Source organism: Chiloscyllium plagiosum, unplaced genomic scaffold, assembly GCF_037043375.1.
Source record: "Chiloscyllium plagiosum isolate Xiang-an unplaced genomic scaffold, Cpla_swu_hap1 HiC_scaffold_2, whole genome shotgun sequence".
Taxonomy (NCBI): domain Eukaryota; kingdom Metazoa; phylum Chordata; class Chondrichthyes; order Orectolobiformes; family Hemiscylliidae; genus Chiloscyllium; species Chiloscyllium plagiosum.
In genome coordinates this window covers 131,305,469-131,319,971 of record NW_028270140.1, presented here as the reverse complement: position 1 = coordinate 131,319,971, position 14,503 = coordinate 131,305,469, and the positions used below count along the sequence as shown (strand labels likewise).

The 14,503-nt window shown below is 40.4% G+C and overlaps 1 protein-coding gene across 2 annotated transcripts in view; it reads left to right on the top strand.

Annotated features, from left to right (window-relative positions):
• LOC122557495 (protein WWC2-like) overlaps positions 1 to 14,503 on the top strand; it is a 242,696-nt gene that overhangs the window by 100,555 nt on the left and 127,638 nt on the right. For both annotated transcript variants that reach the window (XM_087973644.1, XM_043705245.2), the window contains exon 2: positions 9,298 to 9,407. In XM_087973644.1, the coding sequence (XP_087829770.1) occupies positions 9,298 to 9,407 (110 nt within the window). The remainder of the gene's footprint in view (positions 1 to 9,297; positions 9,408 to 14,503) is intronic.

The following is a 14,503-nucleotide window of genomic DNA, read 5'->3' as shown; positions in this document are numbered from 1 at the left end:
CATTAAGCAGTGTGTTTAAAAATACAATGATATGGATAAAGGAAGAATGAGACAGGTAAAAAAGTCACAAGAGTGATCGTACTTTGGGGACCAGATGGTATACAGCCTTACACAGCCCCTGAGTAATGCAAGCTTTTCTCAGCAGTAACTTGGCAGGAAACATATTTTCTTTTCTTTGGTATTCAATCTTCCATGATTTATTGTCAGTGATAACCAGAGAATATTCCTGGGAATATGCAGGCAATTCTCACATCTTTATTATTCCTTCAGATACTGCATAACTAAATCAAAACAGACTATCAGTGACACTGGTATAGACTGCTGGATTTACAATGTGCAGTGCCTTGAGATTAAGCCTAAAGTTGGTGTCTCCCTCCATGGTAATGCCAGAGTTCTAACCTCTTTAATTATTTTCCCTGTGATAGTTTGGCTGTGATCCAAAGGCATACAGAAAGACCTGAGTGGAGTGAAAAGTAAAGCTTTACTTTAGTCATAACCCAACATGAAACATTTACAGTCCTTTGGTTGTTGTGCACTCCGCAAAAAGTGTGTTTTAGTCTCCGATCCTGAAGCCCTGGTGCTGCTCATAATATAAACTGAGACTATCCTCCACTTGTTGAGTTTATTAGATTACTAGAAGTCACTGCAACATGACTTGTGTTAAAAAGTTTTATCTAGTTATTCATTAACCTCCTTCATCTAATATCAACAAACTAAGATTCGCTTTGGTATGACTTTATGAATTATTTCTTCATCATTCAGGGTAATAAACATGTATCGCAATGAAGCATTAATTGGTGGGAGACTATGGCACCTCAAGGAGATCAAAGGGCATGTTGTTTTATTTATGGCTGATGAAGGGTTGCTGTGTTGTAAAGGGCCATTTGACATTCCTAACATTCCACATGTCTAATTTTTAACATTTATTGTCGATATTTATAACCGAGTGCAAATTCCAGGCATGCAGAAGCAAACAGCAATTCTCTCAGGAACGAGGCGCAGTCAGCGAGAAAGCTTTCTGTGCAAAAGTGGTTTGAAGATTAGGAAACCAATGGCGTAATTACGATTAGAATTCTTCTGTGAAAATAGCTTTATCTTTGAGAGTTTGTGTTCCTTTAAGGGTTGTTCCCACAACATTAATTTCCCATTTAAAATCTGAAAATTTGAAAAATCTTCCGAAAGAAACAAAAGGCAGGAAGGAAAAGAAGGGAGTAGACTAATAATGGAGTACATTGGTATATCAATGCTTTATATTTTGTGGCCTGTCCCACAGCTTTCAGCTCAGATTTTGAAATGGCACACTGCCACTTTAACTCGTACTAGAAGTAGGAAATGGAAGGGATTCCACGTAAAATGATGCAAGGAATGCTGGAGGGACATTTCCTTATGGATCTTTCACACTCATAAAAAGCATAAAGAGGTTTTGCAAAGCCTTTGTGCTACACTTTGTTACAAGAAAGCACCATGATAAAATAGTGACTGTTTTGTCATCTTCTGAAGATGGTTCCAACATACTTGTTCCCATAAACGTTTTGGTCAAAAACATTCAAGGCTAAGAAGAAAAGTTGCAAATATTTGGTATCAGAATTGAGTTAGCCCAAATAATTGAAATGTCAGCGCTTCAAATATGGAATGATGATGATGTCCCTGAAGCATAAGCCTGGATTTTCCAATGGCTAGACCATCGTTATTCACCTTGCACATGGGGATCCTGCAGAATCTTCCTCCAAATGTCTCCATTGAAATTGGAAAGCTTGGATGGTTCTGATGTAATGAAGTAAATAGATACTCAGGAAAAGTTGGAGTATTAAATTCATAGCCTAACAATCAAATACAGAGTCTAACTTCTGAGTAACTATTTGACAGACCTCAAGCGTACCTCATCCCTCCTCCAATTATACTCCTCCAGACTGCATACATCTGCCCAAACCGTGCTCCTGCTTACACCCTCCAGATCCTACATCCCTTCTCTCACCGATTACCTGATCCACTTCACCCCCTGGAAGCCAACATCACTCCCCTGACTCAACTTGTTCCAGGCTTGACCCATTTTCCAGGAGCCAACCACCTTCTTCCTCTCCGAATCTGGCATTTGTTTACCACACAGGACTCACTCTCCTCCCCCCCCTCAAACATTGGGAGAGTCAATGTTTGTGGATTTTTAAAAATTAATTTGTGGGACATGGACGTCGCTGGCTGGCCAACATTTGTTGCCCGTCCCTAGTTGCTCTTGAGAAGTTGGTGGTGACCTGCCTCCTTGAACCGCTGCAGTCTACCTGCTGTAGGTTGACCTATAATGCCATGAGGGAGGGAATTCAATGATTTTGACCTAGTGACAGTGAAGAAATGGGCAATATATTTCCAACTCAGAATGGTGAGTTAATCACTACAACATTTCTAGTCTTTGACTTGTTCCAAACAAGTCACCTCTTAACTCTTCTAAATTCCAGATGATGCAAAGCCTGTCCTGTCCGACCTTTCCTTTGAAGACAACTCTATTTTTTAATTTCAGTTATTAATATGGTCCATCCTCTCTCAACTGTTTATGTCCTTCCTAAAATAAGTGGTATAACTGAAGCATCTTTCAGTTTAAATGAAGGCCATTCTTAATGTCATTCATGACTACCCACCCTTTGGAAAATTAGGAAAGATAAGAGAAATTATGAATGTGAGATTAAATTTGAATAATACCATTCTCTGCATTGATTTCTGAAGTTCACTTGTGCGTGGATCAAAATCTAGACAGAACACAGGGCCAAGCTGAGAGAGAAGATTGTAGTAGAATATATAAAAATCCAAATTCCCCTCGTTCAATATGTATTGAGGATCTTATTATCAAGGAAAGGACTTTTCTCAATATGAAAGCTCAGCTTAATATTTCTCAGTGAACGGTTTTCTTTCAGCTGCCCAGTACACTGAGAGATTTGCTATTCACATTAGTGATTTCTACCCTTCAGCACTTTGATCACATGGCCATTTTGCACATGGTAACGTGTGAGGTTAAGCGTGATGAGGCTTCGGGAATGGAGGGGAAGAAGTAGGCCTGAACTCTGGGTGAATTTATCAGCCCTGACTGAAAGCAGATAACTTGTGGCATTGACCTCATTCCTCTCAAATAATTTCACTCTCCCATGAGCAAGTATGCTCAGCTGCCATGGTTCTCACTGTGTCGAGTTTCACAAAATTCTGCCCAGTAACTCAATTACAAATGAACAAAAGTTCTTTCTGATATTCTGAGCCAAAATGCTGCTGTACAAAATAACACCCTGTTCACACTGTCTTGCACTGAGATAATTGAAAGGAGAGGAATTTCATCCACCAGGTATGAATGAAAATTTCTAAACACTTGCTTTGAGAATTTCAAAAGAACAATGGGTGCTTTCCCCTTCAGAGTCATTCCTTTCTCAGGCAGGTGATGATTGCACAATGTTCAGCACCATTTACAACTGCCCAGCTACTGAAGTAGTTCATGTTCAAATGCAATAAGGTCTGGACAATATCCAGCTTGGGCTGACATGTGGCAAGTAACATTCACATCACACAAATGCCAAACTATGATCATCACTAATAAGATATTGTCTAACAGCCGCCCCTTGACATTTAATGGTGTTACCATCACTGAATCCCTCCACTATGAACATCCTGGGGGTTACCATTGACTAAAAACTCAACTGCACTCATTAAATAAACACAGTCAACACAACAGCAGGTTACAAGAGCTGGGAATACTGCAGTGAGTAATTCACTTCCTAACTTCTCAAAGTGTGTCCATAATCTACAAGGTACAACTCAGGAGTGTAATGGAATGCTACCCAGTTGCCTGGATGGATGCAGCTCCAACGAAACTCAAGAAGCTTGGCACCACCCAGGACAAAGCAGCCCACTTGACTGGCACCATCCATGAGCGTTCACTCCCTCCACCATTGACGCTCAGTAGCAGCAGTGTGTACTAGCCGCAAGATGCATTGCAGAAACTCACCCATGATCCTCAGATGACATCTTCCAAACCTATGATCATTCCATCTAGAAGGACAAGAGCAGTAGATATACGGGAACACCACCAGTGACAAGTTCCCCTCCAAGCCACTCACCATCCTGTCTTGGAAATACATCGTTGTTCCTTCACCATCTCTGGGTCAAATCTTCCCTCCCTAATATCATTGTGGGTCAACCCATTGCAGGGGACTGCAGTGATTCAAGAAGACAGCTCTCCACTACCTTCTCATAGGCAACTGGGAATGACAATAAATGCTGGCCCAGCCAGCAAATCCATATCCCCACAAATGATTAATTTTTATAAAAATTGTTTGTCATTTAAGTCTGGATGTAATTATTATTTCACATAAATTGATTTATGTGAAAATGATGAAAATGTGTTAATTTTGAAGTATGTATAGATACTGTACAACTAAAAGGTATCAAATGAGATGGAAATATTAAAATCCACTCTTCCTTCCTTACTTTCCAACCTCCTAAGTTTCTACCAAACATGAGGGTTGACTATACACTGAAGTTACAATATCAGCCTCTGCTTTCGGTAGTCATCACTACAAAATGTGGAAAGCACTAGTAATTCATACTAAATTAATGTGGCAGAGGTTATTAAAGGAATCAATTATACAAATATCCTTTCAACCATAAATTAATTTAATACCTGTTAATTTGATATCTTCAGTATCCGATGCAAAGCTTTTGTCAAATTCATTCTGAGTCAATCTGACTGTGGCATCATGTTAACGATCCTTGGCTGGACCAGATTTGACATTTCTGTTTTCAGAATCATTCTCTCACAAAAAAAATCTTCCTCTTCACCTATTGAATTAAACATTTTGAATTGTTTGAATAAGCTAATGCATCCTATAATTTGTTCATGAAACCACAGAAAACATCTAACAGGGCAGTACACATATTTCCGCTCTCGAAAGATTTTTCTGTCAGCTGTCCTCCTATTCCATTTGGAGTGAACATAAGTCTTGAATGGCATGCGAAGCATACATCCAAAGGCTAATTTAGAGATATTAGATCCTGGGAATAAGTACCGTGGCAAGAACAAGGGCACTGACCTCTTGATCTGTTTGGTTATAGCGGATCTGGATGCATCCCACACTAATCAGATTGATTCTTTAAATAGATCACAAACACATCTTTTCCACATGTTATCCATCTGTAACTTCAACCCTTTTCATTCATCCAACCATTGTCCTGGACATGTCCTGTGGGGAATCTGATGTTATCATGATTTTATATTTGAAAATTACCCTAAAGCTTTAATTGAGTTCTGTCAGCATGAACCTTGTCTTCTCATGTCCTCTTCCCATTAGAACTGTTTTTGAATCAACAGTTCAGCAGCGGGCATTTCAAAATTCATTTGTGCTTTATCACTGTTGTCAATCTGACTGAATGAGTTTTCGTTATTTGCTGCAACATAATGATGAATCACTAGAATGTGGTAAGCTTGGCATCAGGGTCTCTTGGCAGTCTCTGAGCAATTTTGATCTTTTGTCATTACAGCAGATGTTTGGAGAGGCTAGCTTTGATCGGAGGTAGTCAGCATGACTTTATCAAAGGGAGATCCGCAAATTTGATTACATTTTTTCAGGAGATGTAGAAGGGGTGGGGCAGTTGATGTAGTTTAGTAAAGCCTTTGACAAGGCCCCACATTAGACACTGATAAAGAAGGTAAAAGCAAATGGGATCCAGAGTTATTTTGGTAAGTTGGATCCAAAATTGGCTTAGTGTTGTGAGTCAAAGTGTGATGGCAGAAGGCTGTTTGTGTGAGAGTTGTGTCAGTTGATGTTCCGTGATGTTCCACAGGGATCAGTACTACACCCCTCATTGTTTGTGACATATGTAAACGATATAGAAGAAATTTTGGGGGTGGAAGATAAGTAAGTTTGCAGATGACGCAAAGATTGGGTGACTTGCAAAGAGAAGGAAGGCTTTAGGTTACAGAATAATATATATGGATTTATCAGATGGGCTGATCAGTGGCCAATGGAATTTAGCTTTAATAAGTGTGAAATGATGTGCTTTTGAAGAAGTAACAAAGCAAGGGAGTACTCAGTGACAGGCTGGAAGCTCAGAGGAACAGAGGGATCTTGGGTTTCTTGTCCACAGGTGGCAGGGCAGGTTAATAGGTTAGCTAAGAAGGTATACAGGTCACTTATCTTTATCACTTATAGCATTGATTATGAGCGGAAAATTAGGTTGGAGAGGTATAAAACTTTGGTTAGGCCACACTTGGAGTACTGTGTACATTTCTGGTCATCACACTGCAGGAAGGATTTGGTTGCCCTGGAGGGGATGCAGAGGAGATTCACCAGGATATTGCGTGAAATGGAGCATTTTACCTATGCAGAGAGACTGGATAAACTTCGGTTGTTTTCTTTAGAGCAGAGAAGACTGAGCGGCGACTTTATTGAGGTGTATAAGATTGTGAGAGGCATGGACAGGGTGGATAGAAAACAGCAGTTCTCCCTAGCATAACAAGGGGGCATAATTTTAATGTGAAAAGCAAGAGGTTAAGAGGGCATTTGAGGGAGATTGTTTTCCTTCAGAGGATGTTGGGAATCTAGAATGCAGTGCCTCGGAGGGTAGTAAAGGCAGGATACCACCTTTTTGAATACTTTCTTAAGGACAATCAGCACAGAAACATGACAGTTATTTAGCAGGAATTTAAATAGCTTTGTTTCATCTCAAATTGCTGTTCACTATTAACTCTGACTCTAACCCATCATTCCTAACAGCAGGTGACATTCACTCCTGAATTCAAATGCTCCCATCCTTTCAGAGTGGATTGGGCCAGAGTGACAGAGGAAGGGCCCACATGCCCTGTATTGAATGCCAAGCCTGATTTTCCTAATTTCTGAAATCTCAATTGTATCTGAGAGCCACAAGATGAAACATGGCATTTTGTACAAAGTGACTGGTTAGACTATCTTATATCTTGCTAATTTATAATGCTAATTGGAAGTGATGTCTTACTGCAGTGACGTAATATTTGCTATTTCACAGTTTCTTGGAAGTTGTGGATTATTTGGTGATTCCATGTCATAGATCGTTTCGTTCTTATATAAAAGGGTAACTTCATTTTAATTCTGTTTAAAATTATATTGGGGTGTACTCAAACTCTCTGACAGCCAAAGCTATTTTACAAATGGCTAATCTGCCACTAATATGTTTTCTTGGACAGTAATGCTTAGTAAATATTTATTACAGCCATTAACTTATAGTTTAATTTATACCGTGGATTCTAGTAAAAGAGAACTACAACAGAATGAAAATCCACAAGGTTTATGAACATGTAAGGGCATATCATTTATAGCCTTACAAAACTAATGCCTGTGATGGCTGATGATCATTGCAGGAGATTGTTTCTTCCAGATATTGCTGTTGAAGGTGGCAGCTTAAGTTAAAAAGTACCATTCAGTTTTGCGCTGAGGTGGTCTGTTGTTTTCAGCGGATGTAAGAGCAAAAGCAAAAGCAAATATCAAAGTTCTGCTCTTATTTGACTAAATTAGAGTTCTCCCTTTTTTGCTTTACTCCCTGTTCTCTGGTATTAATATCCGGGCATTCATCATTGAGATTTCATCAGGAGCAGCAAAGCAAACATGGAAGCCAGGTTCCTTTTCCAGTGCGCATACTGTTCTCTCAGCTGCAAGGTGTTGTATAGAAAAAAGGTGCAAGAAAATGCAACTAACTTGACAAAAATGCAATGTCACACTTAAATAATTGATGTGAGACACAGCACGTTGGGGAATTTGCACCATGTTACAGGATTGCACATTTAGTGTGCAATCTTCCTGTTAACGGATTAGCAGAAAATTGGGTTAAATGCTGATTATGATTAAACAGACTGTTGTTAAATCCAGAGAGGAATGGGACAGGCTGTTTAAAAGCCCCAGGCTTCAGGGAGAAACATCAGTACATGTTAATTTGTACAACACTTGTGCAGTGCTCATATGGTGGGCTCCCTGAAAACCTCTCACACTCCTGGATGGTTACAAGAGTCTGACTGGTCACCTTCGTTCCTTTCTGCCACTTTATTTCTGCTGTTCTATAAATACTACAGTGGTCAGTATTCCTCTCAATTCCTTCTTAAACCCAAATTATCCATTCCCGTTGATTCATTCTCCTCCGTACATTTCTACTTGATTTTATTTCAAATTAATCTGTCCCAGTATCTTAAAACTATGCAACTACTTATCTCGCTCAGACTTCCTACTTTGATTATGAGCCTTTTAAAATCCAAGCCTGGCAGCACCTAATCTTATTTCCTGATTTGCCTCCTCTCTTTCTTCGTAGAAATATAGAAAACAGGTGCAGGAGTTGACTGTTCGGCCCTTCGAGCCTGCATCACCATTCAATATGATTATGGCTGATCATGCAATTACAATATCCCACTCCTGCCTTCTCTCCAGACCTCTTGATCCCTTTAGCCACAAGGGTTATGTCCAGCTCCCTCTTGAATACATCTAGTGAAATAGTCTTAACAACTTCCTGTGGAAGAGAATTCACAACCCTCTGAGTGAAGAAATTCTTTCTCATTTCAGTTCTGAATGGCTTACCCCTTATTTTTATAATTTGGAGATGTTGGTGTTGGACTGGGGCGTACAAAGTTAAAAATCACACAACACCAGGTTATAGTCTAAAGGTTTAATTGGAAGCACTAGCTTTCGGAGCACTGCTCCTTCACCAGTGGCACAACCACCTGATGAAGGAGCAGTGCTCCGAAAGCTAGTGCTTCTAATTAAACCTGTTGGATTATAACCTGGTGTTGTGCGATTTTTAACCCTTGTTCTTAGACTGTGACCCCTAATTCTGGACTTCCCAACAGCAGAAACATTCTTCCTGCATTTCGTCTGTTCAGACCCATAAGGATTTTATATGTTTCCATGAGATGCCCCTTATTCTTCTAAATTCCAGTGAGTACAAACCCAGTTGATCCAGGTTGACAGTTGATATCAGTCCTGCCATCCTGGGAGTCAGTCTGGTGAACCATTGCTGGATTCCCTCAGTAGCTAGAATGTCCTGCCACAGACTAGGAGACCAAAACTGCACACAATTCTTTCCAGCCCTGGTGATATCTTAGAAAATAGCTGTGGATATTCATCTCCATTTCTCAATGCAATCACTATGGTGATTGCTCAAAGATTGGTTCTGAGAAATGTCTGTTTAGAGAACTGCACTGAGTGAATAGTGTTGTGAATGACTTGAGGAACCTCAGTCTTACAGCCAAGACATTTGATGGTCTCTGCGATAAAGACAAACTAACCATTTCTTTTGTGTTTGTTCCAGATTTACCAAGCCCCTGACATTTGCGGATTGTGTGGGAGATGAACTCCCTTTAGGCTGGGAGGATGCGTATGATCCTCAGATTGGCATCTTCTACATTGACCACATCAACAGTAAGTGCCTTCTACATGACTGAGGTTGTAATTGTCATGGCCCTCGCTCAATGAATTATTTGACTGTCTAAGTTAGGGGATGATAGTGAATACCTTTATCTTGGATGAATACTGCTTTGCAATAGCGTAATGTAAGAAATGGATTAACCCACTGGAGAAACACTGCCAGACCGTTGGGATAAAGGATTTGTTAAACGATCTATGCCTGAAACACTAACCGATCTTTTCTCTATCCAAATGTTATATAGGTAATGGTTTTCATTTTGGGCTTACAAGTTGGCAGAATTTAGAAATTTATCTAACTTTACGATATTCTTGCACTTTTTTTAACAAATGAATACATTTGGAACCTTAAATCTTTCTTTGTCCATTCATTCTCTAGGGCCTGGAGGCTTCCCAATTCTTCCTTAAACTAATTCTGCCAGATTTGTTGTCAGTTCAAGCCATTTTGAAATTGTTTATTAGTCCAGAAACTCATCCAAGTCAGTTGAGTGCTGTTCATGCTCATTTTTCCTGTTTACTTGTTCCCATTGTTTTGACCCAATTAAAAATTGAGAATTTTAGTCTTGAGACAGACTTGGTAAATATATTGCATTGCCTTGGGCCATTTCTTCATTCTATTTCAATGAAAGTTGGGTGATTCATCCATTCGATACATCACCCAATATCTGTCTGGTTGCTGTTGAGATTTAGAGGAAACCGAGCAATTGATGTCTGCTGGTCGTGTTATCTACCAGTCTATTGATACAAAGAATTGAAAGTGTATTGGAGACATGCACTGCACCTTCAAAGTTTTAAACTCATTACTCCTTTGGATTTGGTTATACCCTAGCTGGCCCATCCCAACGCTATACTGTAATCAGCTGAGTACTGTCAGAGTAAGACTGCTTAACCGCGGCGTTAACAAGTTTACATTTACTTTGTTTATTTAGTTGAAATCAATAAAATCTTTTTAGTTTTGTGCCATCTTCTTCAAACTTTATGGATTGCAATACAGTGAGGGAGTAATTTGAAGTGTTTGCATAATAAGAAAGGGATTTTGCTCACTGTCAGCATAAGCTTGTTATGTTATTTGCAAAATGTGGCATTTTTAAAGTACGAAGGAAACTTAGTTTAATTGGATCAGGGAGTCTAGTTTCCAGACATCCGATTGCAGATTTGAAGTTTTCCAGTCCGTCACGTTGTGGAGCATCAACGTTGACACTAATGATTCTCCTGTTTAGTTCTGTAAAGAGCTAAAGTTGTGATCTTTGTACTGAAAATGGGTGCACTCTTCGATCTTTATCGATCTAGTATTGGAGACGACAGACCAGGAGGATACCTGCTTTGATTCCAAGTCTCTGATGATTAACTATTCTACTGTGCTCTGGTAAAGATGATACAGTTGACATCAACCCACTCCCCATCAGAAACTTCTGTTGCAGATCACTATCTGATGATACTGAAGAAAAGTGCATGCATGTTGATAGTAGGGAAGATCAGGGCTTGGCTTGATTGTTTGAGTCCCCAATTCTAACACCAGCGTCTATTGTTCATCCTACTCAGAAGCTGTCATAGTTCATGAATGAATAGTAACCCCTATGTAGATATGAGAGAGCATCTAGTATGCACGAAACTATATTCAGCAAGATGCCAATGTGCTCCTGATAGAAGGATAGAAGACAATTGGGGAAGATACAAAGAAATATACTCAGAAATAGGAATTGATGAGCTGAATGCCCTACTTTTGCTCCTATGTCTTGTGTTCTTATTGTTAAGAGAGTCAAAAGTTGTGGGGATAAGACAGAAGAGTTGAATTGAGGATTAGATCAGCCACGATCTTATTGAATAATGGAGTGGAATTGATGGGGATAGAGATTAAAACCAGGTGGATCTTATTGACTATGAGATTGGGATTGTTATCCTGGGCCAATCAGGGAGCCCTGGGTGACAGATATAAGAAAGAGATTGGACGGCACGGTGGCGCAGTGGTTAGCACTGTTGCCTCACAGCGACGGAGACCCAGGTTCAAGTCCCACCTCAGGCGACTGACTGTGTGGAGTTTGCATGTTCTCCCCGTGTCTGCGTGGGTTTCCTCCGGGTGCTCCGGTTTCCTCCCACAGTCCAAAGATGTGCAGGTCAGGTGAATTGGCCATGCTAAATTGCCCATAGTGTTAGGTAAGGGATAAATGTAGGGGTATTGGGTGGATTGCGCTTCGGCGGGGCGGTGTGGACTTGTTGGGCTGAAGGGCCTGTTTCCACACTGTAAGTAATCTAATAAGAAAGGAAAAAAAAGAGAAAAAAAAAAAGAAAAAAAATAAGAAAGAGATTGGACGGCACGGTGGCGCAGTGGTTAGCACTGCTGCCTCACAGCACCAGGGTCCCAGGTTTGATTCCAGCCTTGGGCAACTGTCTGTGTAGAGTTTGCATATTCTCCCCGTGTCTGCGTGGGTTTCCACCGGGTGCTCCGGTTTCCTCCCACTGTCCAAAGATGTGCAGGACAGGTGAATTGGCCATGCTAAATTGCCCGTAGTGTTAGATACATTAGTCAGAGGGAGGTGGGTTGCGGGTTGGTGTGGACTGGTAGGACCGAAGGGCCTGTTTCCACACTGTAGGGGATCTAAACTAATAGTTGTTCAGGAACTGACAAAACTAACATAAGTAAATGCTGGTAAAAAGGAAATTAATGGAATTAAAGAATGACTAATCACCAGAACCTGATGGTTTCCATCTGAGGATGTTAAAGTAAGTTGTGCAGCACAATGTCTCAGGGATCTGGGGTGGAGGGTGCTGCACGCAGCGGTGATTCACGGACTCCCAGCCCAACTGCTTGTTCTGTGGTGCTGTGGAGTCCGTGGACCATGTATATATTGGGTGTGAGCGCTTGCAAACCCTTTTTGATTTTCTTAAAAACTTTCTTCTCTGTTTTTGGTTACACTTCAGTCCCACGCTCATGATCTTCGGGCACCCGATACGGAGGAGGGAGGGCAGGTCTGAAGACCTCCTCGTGGGTCTGCTCCTGGGCCTGGCCAAACTGGCCATAAACAGGTCCAGGCAGCGGGCCATGGAGGGGGTCGTTAGGGCCAACTGCCTGCCCCTCTTCCACGGTTACGTAAGAGCCCGGGTGTCCTTGGAGAAGGAGCACGTGGTGTCCACCAACATGTTGGAGTTATTCAGGGAGAGGTGGGTGCCGCAGGGAGTGGAGTGTATTGTTTCCCCGTCCAACTCTATTTTGATTTAATCCCTGCCCTGCCTACCCCTTCACTGTTTGATCACACAGCATTGCCCTTTGATGTGAAGGGCACTGATTGTCACTGGCCACTTGGGTGTTTATTTTCTTCCTGGTGGTGGAAATTGAATAAAAATTTGTGCATCTTGTATCTTTCACTGTGTCTCACACTGAAAAAAAAATAAACAGGAGATTCAGAATCTCCTCACTTTAGCAACTGACTCTGAGCTGGCTGGCCACAGCCAATGTATTGTGCACAGGTAAATAAAGGGTGACTTGGTGACTGGATACCTCCCTCTATGCAGTTATTTCAACGGGACCAATGGACCTTATGGTCTTATGGAAATATTATTGCCAATAGTGTAAATGGTGAAGTATATCTTCAACAGAAATATAGCATTGAATTGTTATGTGCGACCCAATCAGATTGGAATAGAAGCTATTTTAAAACTAATACACAATGGTAACACAGTGGCTGAACCTTTAAGTATTCATCTGAAAATCTACAAAAACTTGTGATTAATTCAAAAGGTTCTCTTATACTTGTTTAATCTCTCTCAATATACTTACTCATCCTTAAATTCCCTCTCTTTGTTCTAGCCTCCACCATTTTTAGGGTTTCTCTCTTCCATTCTCTGCTATGTTTCAGCATTTTTCCCATATTTTTCTCATTTGTTTCCCCTTCAGCTGCATTCTTTAAGCATTACCTTGATCACCAAGTGTAATTAAACCTTCCTGTTGACTAGAATGCTTTCTTGACAGTGAAAGCTTCTTCAGATCCCTCTGCCTCACTCCAGTAATTCATTCCTCACAGAAACATTTTGCCGTTTGTGATTGGGGGTCGAAATATGTACAGCTGTAATTTTGAAACTGTTGTAGTTATTTGCCAGTGTTCATGAGGTATGTGAGGTACTGCAGGCCCTGTCAGGTTGTCTTTATTATCGCTGCAGTGTCCAGAAAAGCAATAACGATTATTGTTTAAAAAGGGACCACTTGTGTGCTGCATTAAATTGGGATGATCAACACTAAGCTCTGCTAAACATTGTTGTTTCCTGACATTGCCTTTCTTAATATATACTTTCCATTTGCCATGTTTTTTTTGTCAGGTTCATATACTTAATCCCATGTGGAACACCCCAAGTAATTAACAAAACACTTTTGCTAAAGTTATAAATATTTTTACCTTGCAGATTTAAGATGTTTGAGAATGCTGCACATCTAAAGTGAAAAATAAGCTTTTTTTTAGTTTCTTATAGATGAAGACGTATTTTAAGATAAATGAGCTCAAATCCAACTGTGATTATTCAATTTAACAGCACACTTTCTCTGGTTTCAATATGAGAAACTGATTTGAATGTATTTCATTATCTGCTGATCAGTTTGAACATTTGTTTCATTGAAAGTAGAGTAGCACTCTTGATACACTGCCAGGTTTACTATTATCAGTGTGGGTGGGCTGAGGAGTCCATCTCTGTGTGTCTCTGTTCACCTGCGTTCTGACTTGAGTTTATGAACAGAGGCACTTAGACTAGCATCACAATGACAGGCACAAGGAGCTCAAGGTCACAACATTTAATCACTCCATTATAAGTCTTACCTTTTCTTCCTACAATGAGCTGTGTCTTTATTTTCTTTTAAAACATTTTTGGGGTGACCACGGTACCTGAGTGGGAGAATGGAACAGATTTTCCAACTTTGTCATTGAATCCCCTCAGGTCAAGGTTTACTAAAGTTAAAGGGGTAGCTGCAAAGTAAAGTGAGTGGTCGTCGATCTGAGCATCAATTTGCCTCAATATCCAACTATCCTATTATTGCTCATTGAATGCTACATAGGGGAGGGTTTATGCAACAGCTCATGCCTAATAGAAACTGCATTGAGAATATTCAA